Source organism: Vipera ursinii (genome assembly GCF_947247035.1).
Source record: "Vipera ursinii genome assembly, chromosome: 1".
Classification (NCBI taxonomy): domain Eukaryota; kingdom Metazoa; phylum Chordata; class Lepidosauria; order Squamata; family Viperidae; genus Vipera; species Vipera ursinii.
The window spans coordinates 100,715,752-100,734,120 of NC_139512.1; the positions used below are offsets into that span (position 1 = coordinate 100,715,752).

General features: G+C 39.4%; 1 protein-coding gene across 3 annotated transcripts in view; it reads right to left on the minus strand.

The window, feature by feature from the left end:
• The window catches only part of RRAS2 (RAS related 2), a 53,233-nt gene extending 35,527 nt beyond the window's left edge, over nt 1–17,706 (minus strand). The window contains exon 1 of one of the 3 annotated variants that reach the window (XM_083349455.1): nt 17,458–17,706. In XM_083349455.1, the coding sequence (XP_083205581.1) occupies nt 17,458–17,562 (105 nt within the window). In that variant the 5' untranslated portion in view covers nt 17,563–17,706. The remainder of the gene's footprint in view (nt 1–17,457) is intronic. The other 2 variants (XM_083349457.1, XM_083349458.1) reach the window with 2 other exon arrangements.
• Nucleotides 17,707–18,369: the final 663 nt, after the last annotated feature.

Here is an 18,369-nt window from a genome sequence, read left to right on the forward strand (position 1 = left end):
GATAGTAACCCTGTGTAATCCTGCCACATATTACTCTTGAAAATGCACTCAAAAAGCTGTTTTGTAGAGAATTGGAAGGATCTTTGTAATGAACAGAAAATTAATTTGCTCACAGCTTATAGAATCCAATCTCTTAGTAAGAAAATTTGCCACTTCCACTCTGTGGTAAGTCAATGTGCCATTTGGTGGCTCAAACTGAGGCAGAAGGAAACTTGTACTACAGGAACAGGCTTTATCTCAAGGTGTATCATAGTTATTAATTAATCTTCTGTAACCCATTTCTCTCCAAATGTTGTGGAACTGTAAACCCCTAAATTTTGATTTTATATAGAGGTCCTGCATTCCTATGGAAGGAAAGAGAAGAGGACTCTGCAGTAAGGTGGATGGACTCAGTTACAATGGTGACGAGTACATTGTTTGAAGAACTGAAAGACCAGGTTATGGACAGATCATCATGGAGGAAATCTATATATGCGGTTGCTCAGATGATGGCATATTATCATCATCCTACATTTCTGAAGTGCCTTATGTACCTCATATTTGGATCCAGTGATTCAGACTATCAAGTTATCATTTAATGTTGCTTTGGCATTTCTATCTGATGAGCCATTTTTATGGCATTTTCTTCTACCTTAACTGACCATCACAAAATTCCTATAAGTGTGCTGGTGTTTGTGGTAAATACTTCTTTGTGGTACATCTTTTAGCCATGACAGATTCAAAAGTTCTTTTTTTTAAGTTCCACAAAAGGGAATAGATAATTATGGTTGTATTTCAGAAAAGTATTTTAACATATTATGAGGAAATTCAGCTTGTTTCGCACTGTAAAAATTTAAGATTAAATCTTACTCAATATGACTGGAACTCAACCTCTTTTCAAATCAGACTCCTTCCCCCACTTCTGTTAAGGAAATATTGTTTTTCTACTGTCCTAACAGCAGGTTTGCAGTAATTATAAGCCACAAAACCAAATTGTTCAAAGTACTGTGGCTGCTGGCCTCCTCTATTTGGATAAAAGCTGTGGTTCCATGAGGCTAAACACTATTATCTGAAAAAGTCCTGAAGTGAACAGACTTTGCAATAAAAGTATGTGCAGCCCCTAGATAAGGCTCCTGCAACGGGATTGCAAACATCCAAATTACAACTTGACACGAAATATTGATGCTAGTTTCCCTCTGATGCCATATGGATTTTTGTAGGTCAAATATCACATGCCTAACATGCATTAAACTGAGTTCTTTCAAGAAAGTCCCTGTGGCTACTAGAGTTCAATACATGCCATGTCTGATGGAGAAAGATGTATTTGTGGCTCTCCTTCGGTTATTTACCGTACGTACTTGCATATAAGCCCATCTTCTGAACCAGATTTTTGGGTGTATTTTGATATCCTATCCCTGTGATATGTGAATCTGTGAACCAACAAATTTGCATCAGGTTAGCCCAGGCATTCTTATCTCTTCTAGCTATTCTCTGGAATTCTGCATTCAATTACGTGTATTTTTCTTTTTCTCCCTTGCCTTTCACTTCCCTCTTAAATGAACAGTGCAAAGAAATAGAAGAAAACAATAGAACAGGGAGGACTGGAGATCTCTTCAAGAAAATTGGAGAGATGAAGGGAACGTTTCATGCAAAAATGGGCATGATAAAGGACCAAAATGGCAGGGACCTAACAGAGGCAGAAGAGATTAAGAAGAGGTGGCAAAATTACACAGAAGAACTATACAAGAATGAGCTTAACATCCCAGATAACCACGATGAGGTGGTCACTGACCTCGAGCCAGACATCCTAGAATGTGAAGTGAAATGGGCCTTAGGAAAGCTGAGCAACAACAAAGCTAGTGGAGGTGACAGTATTCCAGCTGAGCTATTCAAAATCTTAAAAGACGATGCAGTAAAAGTGTTACACTCAATTTGACAGCAAATTTGGAAAACTCAACAGTGGCCACAGGATTGGAAAAGATCAGTTTACATTCCAATTCCAAAGAAAGGCAGTGCCAAAGAATGTTCAAACTATTGCACCATTGTACTCATTTCACATGCTAGTAAAGTTATGCTTAAAATCCTACAAGCTAGACTCCAGCAGTATGTGGATTGAGAACTACCAGAAGTACAAGCAGGATCTCGAAGAGGCAGAGGAACTAGAGATCAAATTGCCAACATACGCTGGATCATGGAGAAAGCTAGGGAGTTCCAGAAAAACATCTACTTCTGCTTCATTGACTATGCTAAAGCATTTGATTGTGTGGATCACAACAAACTGTGGCAAGTTCTTAAAGAGATGGGAGTATCAGACCATCTTATTTATCTCTTGAGAAACCTATATGTGGGTCAAGAAGCAACAGTGAGAACTGGACACGGAACCACTGACTGGTTCAAAATTGGGAAAGGAGTCCGGCAAGGCTGTATACTGTCACCCTGCCTGTTTAACTTATATGCAGAGCACATCATGAAAAAGGCAGGGCTAGATGAATCAAAAGTTGGAATTAAGATTGCTGGGAGAAATACCAACAACCTAAGATATGCAGATGATACCACTCTAATGGCAGAAAGTGAAGAGGAAATAAAGAGCCTCTTGTTGCGAGTGAAGAGGGAGAGTGCAAAAGTTGGCTTGAAACTGAACATTAAGAAAATCAAGATCATGGCATCCGGCCCTCTCAATTCCTGGCAAATAGATGGGGAAGAAATTGAGGTAGTGACAGATTTTATTTTCCTGGGCTCCAAGATCACCACAGACAGGGACTGCAGCCAAGAAATTAAAAGACGCTTGCTGCTGGGGAGGAAAGCCATGGCAAACCTAGACAGCACACTAAAAAGCAGAGACATCACCCTGTCAACAAAAGTCCGTATAGTCAAGGCTATGGTCTTCCCAGTTGCAATGTATGGCTGTGAAAGTTGGACCATAAGAAAGGCTGAGCGCCAAAGAATTGAGGTCTTTGAACTATTGTGCTGGAGAAGAAACCTGCGAGTCCCTTGGACTGCTAGGCGATCCAACCGGTCAGTCCTAGAGCAGATCAACCCTGACTACTCTTTAGAAGGCCAGATCCTGAAGTTGAAACTCAAATACTTTGGCCACCTAATGAGAAGGAAGGACTCACTGGAGAAGAGCCTAATGCTGGGAAAGGTTGAGGGCAAGAGAAGAAGGGGACGACAGAGAATGAGGTGGCTGGATGGAGTCACTGAAGCAGTAGGCGTGAGCTTAAATGGACTCCAGAAGATGGTAGAGGACAGGAAGGCCTGGAGGAACGTTGTCCATAGGGTCGCGATGGGTCAGACATAACTTCGCAATTAACAAGAACAGCCCAGGCAATTCACCCTTCATTACTTTCCAAGTTAGCTAACAGAAATAAATTATATGCCAATTTATTGTTCCAGAAATTACCGGTATATAAACTATGTGATCTTTATATTAAATGTTTTGAAAGATTACATTGATACATTTAGAATTAGTACCAATTTACTCTGCAGATTTTTTTCAATTAGATGAAAAGGGAACAGCTTATTATTCACTTTTTCACTGTCAAATGTTCATAAAATTGTAGTCTTTATAGTTACCTTTAAATAGTAGTAGCTGAATCTGTATATGTGCTCTGTGTGTGTGTATGAGAGAGAGAGAGAAAGAGAGAGAGAGAGAGAAAGAGAGAGAGAATATGAACATGTGAGATACAAACCCTTTTTTAAAATGATAAAATTATCACCCCAGTGGTCTGTAGCCTCCCTGGCATCCTATCATCCTGCTCAGCTGTAAGGGAAGACATCATGGGGACAATTTTTTTTTATATCTATGAATGAGTTCAGGCAAGGCAGTGACATGTGAAAGAAGGCACTGCCACTGCCACTTCAGGATGGGAGACACCAGCGCAACACCATCAGTACCTTTCAACAACAATAGTTGTAACAAATATGTAAGGCATATTTTGCCTTGAAAAGTTGTACATAATGTTTGTGCCTTCTCTCAGCCCCCTTGCCTGTTCACATTCTTTAACATTAGGCTGCTTAACTGGGTTTTCATACAGAGCAGGCCTGCACAGCATGCCACACGGCCTAGTGCAGCTCATCAGTGTGTTTTAAAAACAAATAACTCAGCCATTGCTGACTCAAAGAGGAGCTGCTAAGTGTTTCCAAGCCTTACTACCACCAGTGCTAGTTCCAGTGCTGCCACTGCTTTGCTAATAGCTGAACAGTTGACCTGCACAGCAAAAATTCCTTTGCAGCTGTGATGACTTTTACTTTATTATTGTGGCTCTACAAGAGATGGCCTTTTTTCTTTATTAACCACAACAACTCCCACAGAGTAAAAAAATACTCTGTTCTCAAATTAAACCTCTGATTTTATGTGTTGTTCAGTTGCTAAGGCATGTCTGACTCTTTGCGACCCCATGGACCAGGGGTGTCAAACTCGCCATGTCACGTGACATGTGACATATCACAACTTTTTTCCCCTTCCCGGGGCTGGGGTGAGCATGGTTTCCATGTGATGCATCCAGCCCCATGGACCAGAAGTTTGACACCCCTGCCATGGGCCATAGCACATCAGTGCCCCCCTCTTCCACTGTCTCCCGGAGTTTGCCCAAATTCATATTCATTACGTTGATGACACTATTTAACCATCTCTTCCTCTGCTACCCCTTTCTTCTGATTTTATGTACCTTTAGATAAACTCACTGGAAATGAATGCTAATTAGATATACAGATTATTATACTGTAGGAATGTCATTTACCAATTAAGTTATTTCCCATATCTGTGTATTATCAGTTTTTGCTTATGGAAAGTTCAAGATACCTTGACTAAAAATAATAATCTTGTTTTATATTCTTTCATGTATACAGAGATAAAAAATAACTATTTGTTGTACAACTAACTTTTAATTATAAACTTAGAACACTTTACATTTAATTGTGAGCAAAATCATATGGACATAATAAGCTATGTTTCACTTTGAGTGAACATGCTTCGTAATATCAATACCAAGTTAAACTTACTCAAAAGTGGGTAAAATTACAAGTGAGATAAGACACTAGCATCTGGGCTTCCAGATAGGTGGCGTGGCGTGATGGACACAGGAAGATGAGGCTCTGTCTTCCATGTTTGATTTCGTCCCACTGGGGACCCTAAAAAGGGTCAAAAGCCACCCTGGAGAGGCGACAAAGGAGGGGACCCTTGTTGATCGTGGAGGGGCAGCGGTCCTTCTGTTTTGATCTGAGGAAGCCCTCCAAACTGGCAGGGGAAAGACTGGCTACAAATGTGGCCAGTTAGAAGCTGCTGACAACTGAAGAAAATAAATATTAACCAGCAACTTTTGAGCAATGTGGATGGAACTGGATGAGACTTTACTCTCTCATTATGGATTTAAGACCTTTTCCTGGAAAAAAATGTGCAAAGCAAAGAATCCTCCCTGATGAGAGAGGGAAGAGGAATTTCTGCCCCATTCTCTCAGGAAAAGAAAAGCGGAGAACTAATTGCTTGGGGGAAAACAGAGAAAATTATAAGATTAATTTAGAATCAATACAGATATATAACTTTGAAATTTGGGGACTCAAAGTGCTTTTGAGACTTTGTTAGAAAAGAGACTTGAAAAGCTTGCAATATAAGTTTGGATTAAAAAAACTGGAAGACGGCGTCGATGCCATCTAGTGGCAAACCACAGCACTACAATATATTATCCTTAAAGGAAACTTGGCTTGAAGCCCAGACTCAGATAAGACTTTTGTTGTCCTTGGAAACTTTCACTTTTGAAGACTGCAGCTGGGAAAAGGGGGGGAACCTCTTGGGCTGCCTATCTGTGTGGCAGAGACAATAAACTATTTTGAAACTGGCCTGCCAGGATTACGAATACAAATATTAACTGACTTTTAGAGCTGTGTTATGGAGCTATTTCCCTGTATAAGAAACATGCATTACTGATTGAGATGATGGAATATCTTGGACTATAAACCTTTAATTGATGAACAACTTTTAATTGATATTTTTCTCTCTTGACAGAAAAAACTGGAATTTTGGACAGAAAAACTGAAATTTTGCTTATATTTGTTTAGGAGAGGCTTAAAGACAGACTGATAGGCCAGCTGGATAATTTGGAGTTCAAATGACAATTGACTGAAACTTTTTTAAAATCCCTAAATAGACTGGACTATAAAGACCACATACAAAAACAAAATGGATGTTCCTTAGCCTTAAATGGTAAAAAATCATTCCTAACACTTGTCTTCAAAACCCCCAGCTTGACATACCAACAAGAAAATATTGATGAATCTCAGAAAAAAATTCTTTCTATGTTGAAATCAATACAACAGACAATTGCCTTAACTCATGATAAGACTAAAAATAACGCAAAGGAGATAAAAGAACAATTTTCTAATCTAAACCTATAAATTCAGAAAATGGCTACAAAGAAGGAACTAGTAACCCAGAAAATAGAAGGAAAATTAAAGGAAGCAGATCCAGAGATGGAGGACCTAAAGGAAGGAATCAACAGACAGACTCAGACAAATGAAGAATTAGAAGACGTAGTGATAATACCGGAAATGGAAAAGATATCTTACTTGCCAAGATCTCAGAATACATTTGAGGATAAGGAAGAAGAGCTGGCTGAATGGAAGATAAAGCTGTTAGGAGAATTGTGGAAAATTAGAGAAGGAGGGAGGCTATTTAATGAATATAAATGGGCTGAGTCTTCTTCCAAAAATACTTTAATCAAATTGTTTTTCTTATTCCAAACAATATACACAAAAATAGAGGAAGAACAAATGCATTGACTTGGAAAGTTAGTTGGCAAAGGAAGAAAGCTAGAGTAAGACTGAAGAAAATAGAGATTTTGACCCATTAGATGGGATATTATATTATTAAATAGATGTTTGAACATGGCTAAGAGAATAGATAATTGTTAGAAATAAAAGTATTATTATAACTAGAAAGATAGGATGTGCAACTAGATGATGATGATGATTATTATTATTATTATTATTATTATTATAGGGGAAATATAAAAATGTTAAGAGGGTCTGAATAAAGGAAGTTTCTGGTTACCCAAATATAATATAAGCGATAGACATTCTGAACACTGATGGGAAATCAAAATTTTAAAAAGTGGGAAAAACAGGATATTGATTGAACAAATGGAATTTAAGTGCAAATGCAATTGAGATATGTTTTGGTTAGAAAAGATATTTTAAACTGACACTATTGATATTATGTATAATATTAAAAAATGTGATAAAGATGTTGATATTCAATTGTATATGTATTAGCAACAATAAGAATTGTATTTGCTTAGTGTGAAAAAATGTATACCACTGAAGAAGAGAGGAAGCACTGGATGGTGTAGTATTGGATCTAGATTGAGGAAGTTAATATGTTACTATTGGACCCAGACAACACCCTGTTTGTTAAGTACTTATGATTTCAAAACTAGAAAATTAATAAAATATTTATTTTTTAAAAAAGACACTAGCATATGTACACAGGCCAAGGTCATTTATAAACAGTCCTACCAGTTTTGCCCAAAAAGAAAATTATTTTTAACTTCTATGATGCACATAGACATGTACATAAGTCATTGCATTTAATACATGTTGCATTCAACTATCCAAGCATCTATTTAATGTCAGCTAGAATTGTTCAGCTTTAGCTCCCTTCAATCTTAACCATAGCCACAGAGAATTTAAAATGTGTGTATGATCTTATTTATTAAGCCATATACCAGAGTGTTATTTTAAGAGCGTATATCATACATTCACATTCTACTTTAAGGTGTGTGGTTCTACTTTTTTTTTCTTTTTGGTAAAGTCAGGTCTTAAACACTTTGTTTACCACTTCCTTTACTCTATCCTACCAAACACATCCAGAAAGAAAAGTGTAAAAACCTCAAAAACAGCTTAAATACCAGCCCAGTGAAAAACAGTCAGTCTCCTGGTTTTAAATTGTTGAAAGTTAAGCATTTTCAACATCCAATATCAATACTTAGTTATCAATTCAAACAGTTATCAATTCTCCCCAAAATAAAATTGTTTCCTCCTATCTATTTGTATATCTCTTAGAAATCCTAAATGTCAAAGTGTATCTCCATTTGTGTATTATTTCTATATTTGTTGTAGTGGTTAATGTATTTGCATCAGCCTTATCGAAATATTGACAATAAAACATTTCTCAGCTTCAAGTTTCTTTCTCGATATATTTATCAATTTAAGAGTTTTACAATTTCAGTGTGATATAGAGGTACCAGCTTCTGCTGTCTCCCCATCACCAGCACATACATATTTGTAATGTTTAGTATTTTAAATTCCTATTTTAATGGAGAAAAGTGAGCACAGATTATCAAAGTACCTGTCAGAAGCTGTTGTGAAATCAAAAATATGCCTGCAACAAAAATGAAGGGTTGTTTTTTTTAAAAAAATAGTCATATCTATTAGGATTGGGGATGTAAGAAGAATAAGCATTCTTTTTTTCCTGCTTGGAAAAACAAGAAAAAAAAACAGGCCACTTTTGGAGCTTGACTTTTAAAATTTTAAAAATTGGCATATCCTGTAATTTCACCAAAAATCTATTTATATTGGGAAATATAGTGCTATTTAAGTTAATGCGTACAGCAAATTAATGTGTTCAGAATCAGATAAATTAAAAAAAATCAAAGTATAAAAATAGGACAAGAATAAGACCATGTGTTGTAGGCAGAGTAAATTAAGTAAAAGAAATATAAATCATATTTCTGTGTTACTCCTACAATTTACCCCAATCAGATCCACATATAGTTCTCAGTTGTACTGTTGGTAAAAGGCTGTATTATGTATTTTTTGGATAAAACAGCTGTATTATACAATTTTGGGATTCTGATTGCCCATGAAATATGTTGTTTTAATTTAAGGATCCCAATAGGCTGTTTGCCAAATATGCTATCCAAAATATTGAATGACACTGTAATCAACTGTTTTTTAATGGACAACAGGCAAAAAAGGAAAATATCTAAGATATACAACATCCTTACACTTCTATTACCCCATTTTTTGCACATCACTTTATTTATATCATGAACCATCTAAACAAGGTGAGCCACATAAATTATCAACTCTCCAAAAGTTTAATGAATAGTGGCTTACTCTGAATTATGCTGTCCTGCCCCCATAATAAAGATCTTCGCCTTCCATATTCTGAGAATGAACTTAATGCTGGCAAAGGCAGGTTTGCTGCAACCACACAACCATATCCCCACTAAAATAAGCTAAAATGCTTATGAAGTTAAATCAGTTACCTTTAGATTGCTAAAAAGATGAAACATATAGCAACATACGTGTTTATGGGAAAAACCTAAGGCTGCTCTTCAATTTTGTGCGTAAAATAAGTAAAAAGTAAGTTGCTGTTAATAGGTTTTTAGAAACTACTAGACAACTTATGACCTGTTGGATCATTCTTTGAGAAAAAGGTAGTGCAGCGTGATGTGACCAGAATTAACATTTTTTTCCTGAATGGTACTGCTATTACTTTGACAGGAGGGCAAAAAACAAACAAACAGTGGGAACAAAAGCAATTTCCAATTTTCTGCCAGCTTTTACTTTGCTTGTGGGAAGCTGGCAGGAAGCATTGGAAATCACTATCACATGACTGCACCTGACTGGTGGTGTGGCAGCACTGCAGCAGCCACAACTTTGCCAACACAACTGATCTGAAGATCTTTGAAATTTCAATTCCACTAGAGTAGTGGGTCTTGAGTTTTGTACATGTTCTTTAAGTTAGCTGCTTGAGATACATTGGTTCAAATTGTTGCACCATTTCAGCTAACTGAAGGTTACAAAAAGACAAATACGGGCAGTTTTAGTAGTCTACAAATGCAGTAATTCCACTACACTCCGTTCTTCAGAGAAGCACAAATGTTAAGAGGGTTAAATTGGAAGATAATGCAGAGTTATAACTGTGAAAGGCTGGCGTGCGACAGCTGGGGAAAGCTCCATGACAGCAGCTGCTCTTGTTATATAGTAAATCACAAAGGAGCTCATTTCTACCTTATTTCAGGCAAAAGCAATTTATTCAGGTCACTTTTCCAAGCAATTGGCCAAGATCAGATTCTTCAAGGAGTTCAGCATATAAACTGCTTTGTCTCCATCCTCGTCTCCCGGCTGAAATAACTAACCTTATCTTACCCGTGTTTAATGTAGCATTTCTTTTTCAGATATCCAAACTGGGGCATATTTGACTATTATTGATGTTTTGTTTGCAAGCAGAAAAGAATAAGGATTACTTACATCCAGAAAATTATTTTTTCTGTATTTCCTCATCAGTCAATAGTCCATTCACAATTCCTAATTAGAATTAATGACTGAAATGACATAAAAAAACAAAAGACCACAATCCAAATAAGTTAACATATCATAATATCTCTGTGTTATTGCTCTTCCCATTGTGTCTGGTGACTTATGTTGGTGTGCACACTTGGAGAATTGTCTTGCTCCTGATTTAACACTGATCCAATTGTAAACACCACTGTTTGCCACTCTGAAACAGTCCTTTAAATATGGCACCCTGCTACTGTTGCTTAATCAAGCTACACAACAAACGTATCTTGATCTATTCCATCACAAAAGGAGGGGGATTTTGATTCAGGATGGCCAGTATAAGTTGAAAACAAAGGAGAGCAGTATTATGAGCACAGCAGCATAATAAATGAAAACAAAGCAGTTTAAGTTTGAAATAGTGCAAGAATTCATAGACTGAAAACACTTCATCTATCTCCGCATTGAGTAACAGAGATATGGCAAACAGTCCTCGCACTGTTAAAGAGACTGTAACGTGGATCTAATACTACTTAATTTTAGACATTCCTAAGTACTCTCCTACAATCAGTTCATTCTTTCCCTGCCAAAAAGATGATAGCAATTCTCTCCTTCCCACACCCAGTTGTTCAGAATAGAACTGGGGCTGGTTTATATAATAGCAATAACTTTATTTAGCCTTTAAAAGACCCCATTTGATTGCTAAAATTAAATGAATGTTTTATTGTGTTTCTATGTCAATTATGAAGGGTTTTGTGCGGAGACAATGAATGGATTGTGGAAATAGTTGGCATAATTAAGAAGCCTACCAACACACTAACTTTGATCTAGAATTCTCTGCCACTCTCATGAAGCTACTGTTCAGACCTGGCTCAGTGATCACATATTTTCCCATATTTTTAATTGCTACTTAGCAATTAATTTTTTTAAAATATAATTTCATTAAAACTTTTATGAAAGAAAATAAAAAAGAACAGAAATTAACATAAAGCAAGAAAAAGGTAAGGGTCCAGAAGCAAAGAAAATACAAAGAGGTAGCTTTCAATTTTCTTCACAGCAGTTACAAATACAATAATAAATTTACCTCTTGCTCTATGATTGCAGTATTACTCAGGGTTTTTTTTTCTATAGTCTATCCTATCTAATCATCAAAAGCATAAATCGTAAGTTCATTTTTTCCCCCTGTTTCCTGTAAAAAGTCCCTGAGGGTTTTCCAGTCAGCAATAGATGTAGATAAAGTCTTCTGTTTAATCAACTAAGTCAGCTTGGCCATTTCCCACAAATTCCATCATCTTCACCACCCATTCCTCCATTGTGGATAATTCCAAATCTTTCCGTAATCTCACCGCAATTGTCATGCATAAAACCGAATTTCCATGACTTTTTTTTAGAACTATTCACCTATCAGTACAAAATGGAAAGCCTTCAGTTTCAATTGCATATTAATTTTTAAAGCGCTCTGCATTAACATATGTATCTGTATCCAAAACTTTCTGGCTTTTTTACAAGTCCACCAAGCATGGTAAGAAGTACACCAAAATTCATATCTTCCAATACCTTGAACAAAAAAAAGGCTAGTTCAAATTGTCAAAGGCCTTTTCTGCAACCAAGAAGATTAGTGTGGCTTGTTTTTCATTAGATTGCTCTAAGTATTCCAAAATGTCCAACACATTTCTAACACTGTTCTTTAATTATCTTTTAGGTTAAAAAAAACCACACTGATCCTCATGAATGAAATCTCGCATAATTATTCTCAATCTATCAGCTAGAATCATGAACAACTTATAATCATTATTCAATAGTGATATCAAACTATAGTTTTTTGTTAAATTCCAATCTTGTCCCTCTTCAGATATTAATGCTAATTAGCTTCTTTCCAAGTGTTGGCAGCTTTCCTCTCTGTAAGATAGAAATCATTGTGTCTTTTAGAGATTGCAGAAGTTTATCCTTAAGACATCTGTAATAAATACTTGATAGTGGGTCTGGCCCGGGCACCTTTCCTGGTTTAATCTTTTTTACAGTTTCAGAAACTTGTGTTATTGTTCTATGCCTATTCATAATTTGTCTCTATTCCTCTGCAATCCTCAGTAAACTTCGAATATTCATCTATTTTCTCTAAAGAGATGTCACTTTCTTTATACAAATTAGAATAATATTGATAAAATGCTTTCTGTATGGTTATATTGTCTACTAATACAGTATCTCCCTCTTGTAATTTCAATATCATTTTCTTCCTTTTTCTTTTCATAATTTACATGCCAACCAATACCCTGGTTGACTTGCAATTTCAAAATGTTTGCTTTGCATAATTCATTTTTATTTCCATTTCTCTTACTGTTAACATAGATAACTGGCATTGTAACAGCTTAAACTGCTAGGAAATATTAATCTTCTTGAGGAATTTCTTTAATTCTTCTTGAATTTACTGTAATTTATTGTATAAAATAGCTTCCAATAAAAGCCAATTTGTATCCTAAACCATTCTTAGTGACTTTGCCTATATTATCGTTAAAAAAATATTTTAATTTCTTTTTATAATCCTCCAGTATTGCTGTTTTGTAGCAGCATTTTATTTAGTCTCCATCTAAAAGACCTGGGTTGGCTTTTATAAAAACACAACTGAGCAATTAAATTTCTATAGCAAAAAAGAAGTTTAACCAAGATATCATAGAAACTGTGCAAATATATTCAAAACATTTAATTTGTTATATATTCGGGCTGTGATTAGTTTTGTATGTGCTTCTGACACGAATACAGACTTTAGATTCAAGGCCAAAACAGAAAATATGAGGGCACCAACCTGGCATCTGCCTGCAACTCATTAAGCTAGCTGTGTCTTTCTCCATGATGATGCAAATCCCCTCTGTAGCTGCCCTGCAATTTCTGGAAAAACCATCTTTGCTTTAGGGAAGTTACAGACAGTATGCATCCCTGTGCATTCTAAAGTGCCTTTTGCCTCTGTATACAATATGCTACACAGTCTATATTATATATATATTTTTATTTTAATTCCATTTATATCCCGCCCTTCTCCGAAGACTCAGGGCGGCTTACAAGCTTAGCAATATATTGGCATTACAGATGACTGTGTTGTTCCTCATGAAACACTCCACACTATAGTCAGATTTTACAAAATTGGGCACAACTGCAGTGTACCACACATCTTCAGAACAGTGTCCAGACTCAAATCTGCTCTTGGAGTTCAATATATAATTGATGCTGAAGCTCTTCCAATAAATGCCTGAACTGTATTATCTCTACTTGCTTCCCAGTGGAAGCAGCAACTGACCTGCTACACACCAAAAGATAGGGCACATGGATAACTCCTTCCATTTCAATTACGTGTTGCTAAAATTATGTCAACGGTAAAATCAATGAAGTAAACTAAGCTCAAGTCTAGACAGCAAATGTTGTCAACAGCATTAACTTTCTAAAGTAAGACAAAGCAAATGTGAACCCAGTGATCTTTGCCTAAAAGAAATTTTTGCAAAGTCTGCACAGCTGACAAGAGATGTGCACTGAAGCCCAATAAGAACAAGTCTGTTTACCATTCAGATGTAACAATGAAAGAAGAACAAACAATTTTATCCAGAAGGAAAACTGTTCAATATAGTCCCAACAGGGTAAAGTTAATCTAGTAAAATACATCTTCCCATCTTCTTAGGTAATTTAAAGTCAATTATTAATTTGGCAAACATAACCTATTCAGTTATTAACAACTATATGGAGTCATGTGTACCTTAATAAATGCTGATAGCAGATTAGACATTTCAATGGAACAGAAGATAAGACAGCATCAAACATATACCTTGATTCCAGTAAAGGGGAGGGTGAAGAGTCGGGAGGAGAGGAAAGAGGAGGGGTGGGGAGGAGAGGAAGTACTGTAGTTCTCTAGGTATTTTATTTTGATGATGCTGAGCCAAAGAAACTTGACTAAATAATAGCTTTGTGATCTGTTTCTCAGATAGTAAATGACACAACTTGATTCTAGAATTCTGCTTCAGATACAGGTTAAGTCTCTCATGACCAAATGTAAAACAAAATATATGCAACCAAACAAGAGAATGAAGTATCACATGGAATACTATGTATCAAAAGGATTCTATCTTGGTTTCTCTCCAGAACCCACCCCCATAAACTAGTTTTCTTCTATTTGCAGGCTTAACAGTATAACCTAAAAATACACCATCCCCAAGCAAATTCAGTGACAGAAGAGATGGTACAACTCCACTTTTATCTAAAATTAATTGAAACATATTTATTCCAGGACTCGGGTTGCCCCTTTATCCTATCATAGTTTCCTGTATTTCTAAACTTCCATGGTAAGAAACCAAATGTTTCTTTTCCGAGAAACAGGAAAACTTGCTATGGTAGATTAGCAAAGAAGCAACCAAGTGTGCATCCAGCTTGCTTAAGGTCACATGGAAGAAGGCAGATAGTTTGGGCTGCTGGCACAAAAGAAGACAAGCAGGATGAGCTCCTCAGGGTAGGTTCTCAGCAGAGGGAGTGGGAAAAAAAGATTGCTTTGATGGGTTTGCAGCATCCATCAAAGCAAAACACCTAAGAGCAATAATGAAAGAACAGGATGGACAGCTGGCATAGCAAGCAGATGGCAGCTGAATATACCTGCAAGTTTGCAACTGATTGCACCTACATTCTTCTCACTGAATGAGGAAATGTACATTAAAACAAACTACGTGTCATATAACCCAGTGTGTAATAGAGCAAAATGTTCTTTTTGGCCTTCAAACCTGCAGTAATCTTTCAGCTTTAAGAGCTTCGAAAATTCTTAGAGGCAACCGTGTACAGTATGCGCAGACAGGAGCTCACCCTGGTTTAAATCCCTTGCTAATCTCTTGCCATTGCTACCCACTGATCTCTATACAGAATCACTCTGCTGAGGACAAATGAAGCACCGCTTCCCTTCTATGTATTTCTGCCTTTGGGGCCTCATGAGATGAAAGCCTGCTTGGCAGGCCAGATCCTAAGCTCATAAAAGCTTCCACCGTGCAGCTTTACAATGCCACATCAATCAATCTGTGCTACAAAAGATTATCAAGACGATCCTTCTGTGCATTAAAACTATCTAGCCATAGTCAGCATCCAGACAGCACCATCTAAGCACAGCCTGCCTGAATGTGAACTATAGCTTCAGCCATGCAGGGATAAGCTAATTATCTCCGTCCATCGGTAAAGATCCACTGATAAGATTAACAGAATAGGATTATAATAATTCTAATCCCAGTATTTCAGAGATGCCAAACTATTCGGATCTTTGCTGCCACATGACAACAATGGAAGACAGCAAACATTCAGCGTGATAAACAAATCCAACAGTATGCGTGGATAGCCATAAACAGTCCTTTAATTCAAACCAGGACTCAAATGTAAATGGATACTTTTTTGATGCTGCCTGGGCTTTCATTTTCGGCTTTATTAGTCTGGCATCCAACATCACATCAGTAGAGAGCCAGAACTCAAGAGTCATCAGATACAGTAACAACTCAATTCTGGGCATGCTTAGGTTTAATTGCAAATAACACTGTGTTCAGTTGGGAGGATTCCATGGAAAGAATATATAAGCTTATTGTCTTAAAATGCAGCAACAGTTTACAGGCTTTATGACACGCTATCTAAGGCCAATGCAAAACTTTTAAAAATAAATTGTTTATCAAATATTTTCCCCGTTTCCAGAACAGGATAAAGGCTCTGGCTTCCCTTGGAACAAGTTTTTTTAAAATGACCACAGAGTAAAGAAAGAGGAATCCAAAAAGGGTGCTAAATAAGAGACTAACAGCTGTTACAAACTGGAGCCTCCTTCCCTTGTCTTCAGCCAGATTTGAGTTTCCTATTCAGGCTGCTCACTTGTAACGGTCTTCATCTGCTCCAAGACCCAAGATTAAAGTTTCACAAAAGCTTGTCGGGGAAGCGGGTGAAGGGAACGCAGTCCCCCTCCCCACAACATAGTTAGCACGAAGGGCAGCGGTTAACAAAAAAGGAAACAGGTTTAGACAGTGCATTAGGTTCAACCAAGGGTCTTCAAACTTGGCCCTTTTATGACTTGTGGACTTCAACTCCCAGAATTCCTCAGCCAGCAAAGCTGGCTGAGGAATTCTGGGAATTGAAGTCCACAAGTCATAAAAGGGCCAAGTCTGAAGACCCCTGGGTTAAACAGACGACACAGTGCTTGTGAAAAGCCGCTGCGCAGTGTTTTTCGATAAAAGAAATGAACCGGAAAAGATGTTGAACTTTATGGAGTTTAAAACACGAGGGTAGCGCCGTGGAAGTAAAGTATCGCACGGCGTTCGGTCAGCCATGATGCGAGCAGAGGATTCGGAACGGATCGAAGCGGGATAAAAGCAAACTGGAAATGGATGATAAATGCAACGAGGGCGGCCGGACGCTGCTGGCTGGGGTTCCGGAGAGCGATCGAGGAGGGAACCTGTTGAAAGGCATTGGGAGAGTCCCGCTTTTCACCGCACCAGAAGCGATCAGCCTGCAACTCCAGCGAGCGCCGGCTTCCGCGGACCTTACGGCTAAGGAAGGGGAGCGAAGCAGGCAGCCCCGAGCGGCGCTGCGCCCAGAAAGCTGGAGCTCGGCTGCACACAACAGCGATGAGGCAAATTATGGACTTACAAGGCGCTGGGCTCAAGCCAGCCTGGAGCTGCCGTCAGTCCCGCCAAAAGCCGTCAGCGGAGGTCGGATACCTCTTAGAGTCAGGGTCTTCAAACTCGGCCCTTTTATGACTTGTGGACTTCAACTCCCAGAATTCCTCAGCCAGCAAAGCTGGCTGAGGAATTCTGGGAGTTGAAGTCCACAAGTCATAAAAGGGCCGAGTTTGAAGACCCCCGTACTTAGACCAAAAAAAAAAAGGCGCCCAGGCAGGACGACCAGGGGAACCCCCTCGGCCTCCGGACAGAGGATTCCCGAGGTTAGGCGCCAGGTTTCTCCCGCTTCCAAGCAGAGAAGGGCCCCTCCGGGCCTCGAAGCCGCTCCCTGGCTCTCCCTATGGGGCGAGGGCACCTCCCGAGGAGGCACCCACCCACCCACCCACCAGCAGCGAAGCCAGGACAGAGGAAGAGGAAGGGGCTCCGGCCGCTTGGCCGATCCGCTGCGCCCCACCCTTAGCAGAGCGCCGAGGAAGAAGACGAGAAAACTGACACCGCCGCCGCCGCCGCCGCCCCATTCCGGGCCTCTCACCTGGATGAACTGGATGGTGAGCGCAGACTTGCCCACTCCGCCGCCGCCCACCACCACCAGCCGGTACTTTTCCTGCCCCGGGCCGTCCCTGCAGCCCGCGGCCATCGAGGAAGAGCCCAGGCTGAGAGAGGCGAGCGAGGCGCAGCGTTGCCGGGCTTCGCGGCTCCCTCTGCGCCCGGGCAGTGGATTTTGCTAGGCGCCGCTTAGCCAGCCGCGAGAACCGCAGGCCCAGCCGCTTCTGAGCCTCGAGCGAACAGTAGCGAAAGGAGGGGCGGAGAAGCCGAGTCCGCCACTCGAAGGCGGCTCCAGACTCCTCCTCCTCCTCCTCCTCCTTTCCTGCGCGGCGGCCTCGCACAGAGCGAAAGCCACAGCAGCCCCCGCCGCTTCGGCTAACAAATGGCCGTCGGGAGGTGGGAGCAGCCATGCAAAAGAGCGATGAATATTCAGCCGGTGGGCAGGAGGTTTTCTTCCTCCGCCAGCCTGGGGAGAAGAGCGGAGGCCACGCGCCCAGGCATTGTCTTAAGCGCGGGAGGGGAGGGGGACGATTTCACCCTTGGGAACCTCTGGGGAAGATCGACGCCCATTTCTTGCCCGAACCGCGGCGACAGATGTTTTTCTTTTTTCATCTCCCCAGTGAAGAAAGCCCCGTCCCACCCCAACGGCCGCCTGTGGAAGGAATTCACTCCCGGCGGAATTCGGGCTGCCACGCCCCGGGCTCATTCCCGTACAAGTCCACCTTTGGTCCCGACATCTCTTCAAATCTCTTGGTCGAGAGGAATGCAGATTCCAGAGGTGCGATTCGATTCGTTTTAAAAGCAAATAATCTCCCTACCTACCCCCTTTGTGGAAGAGTTTCGTTTCAGGCAGAGATAACCCCGCATGCTTCTTTAATCTTCCACTGTAACCTAGGAA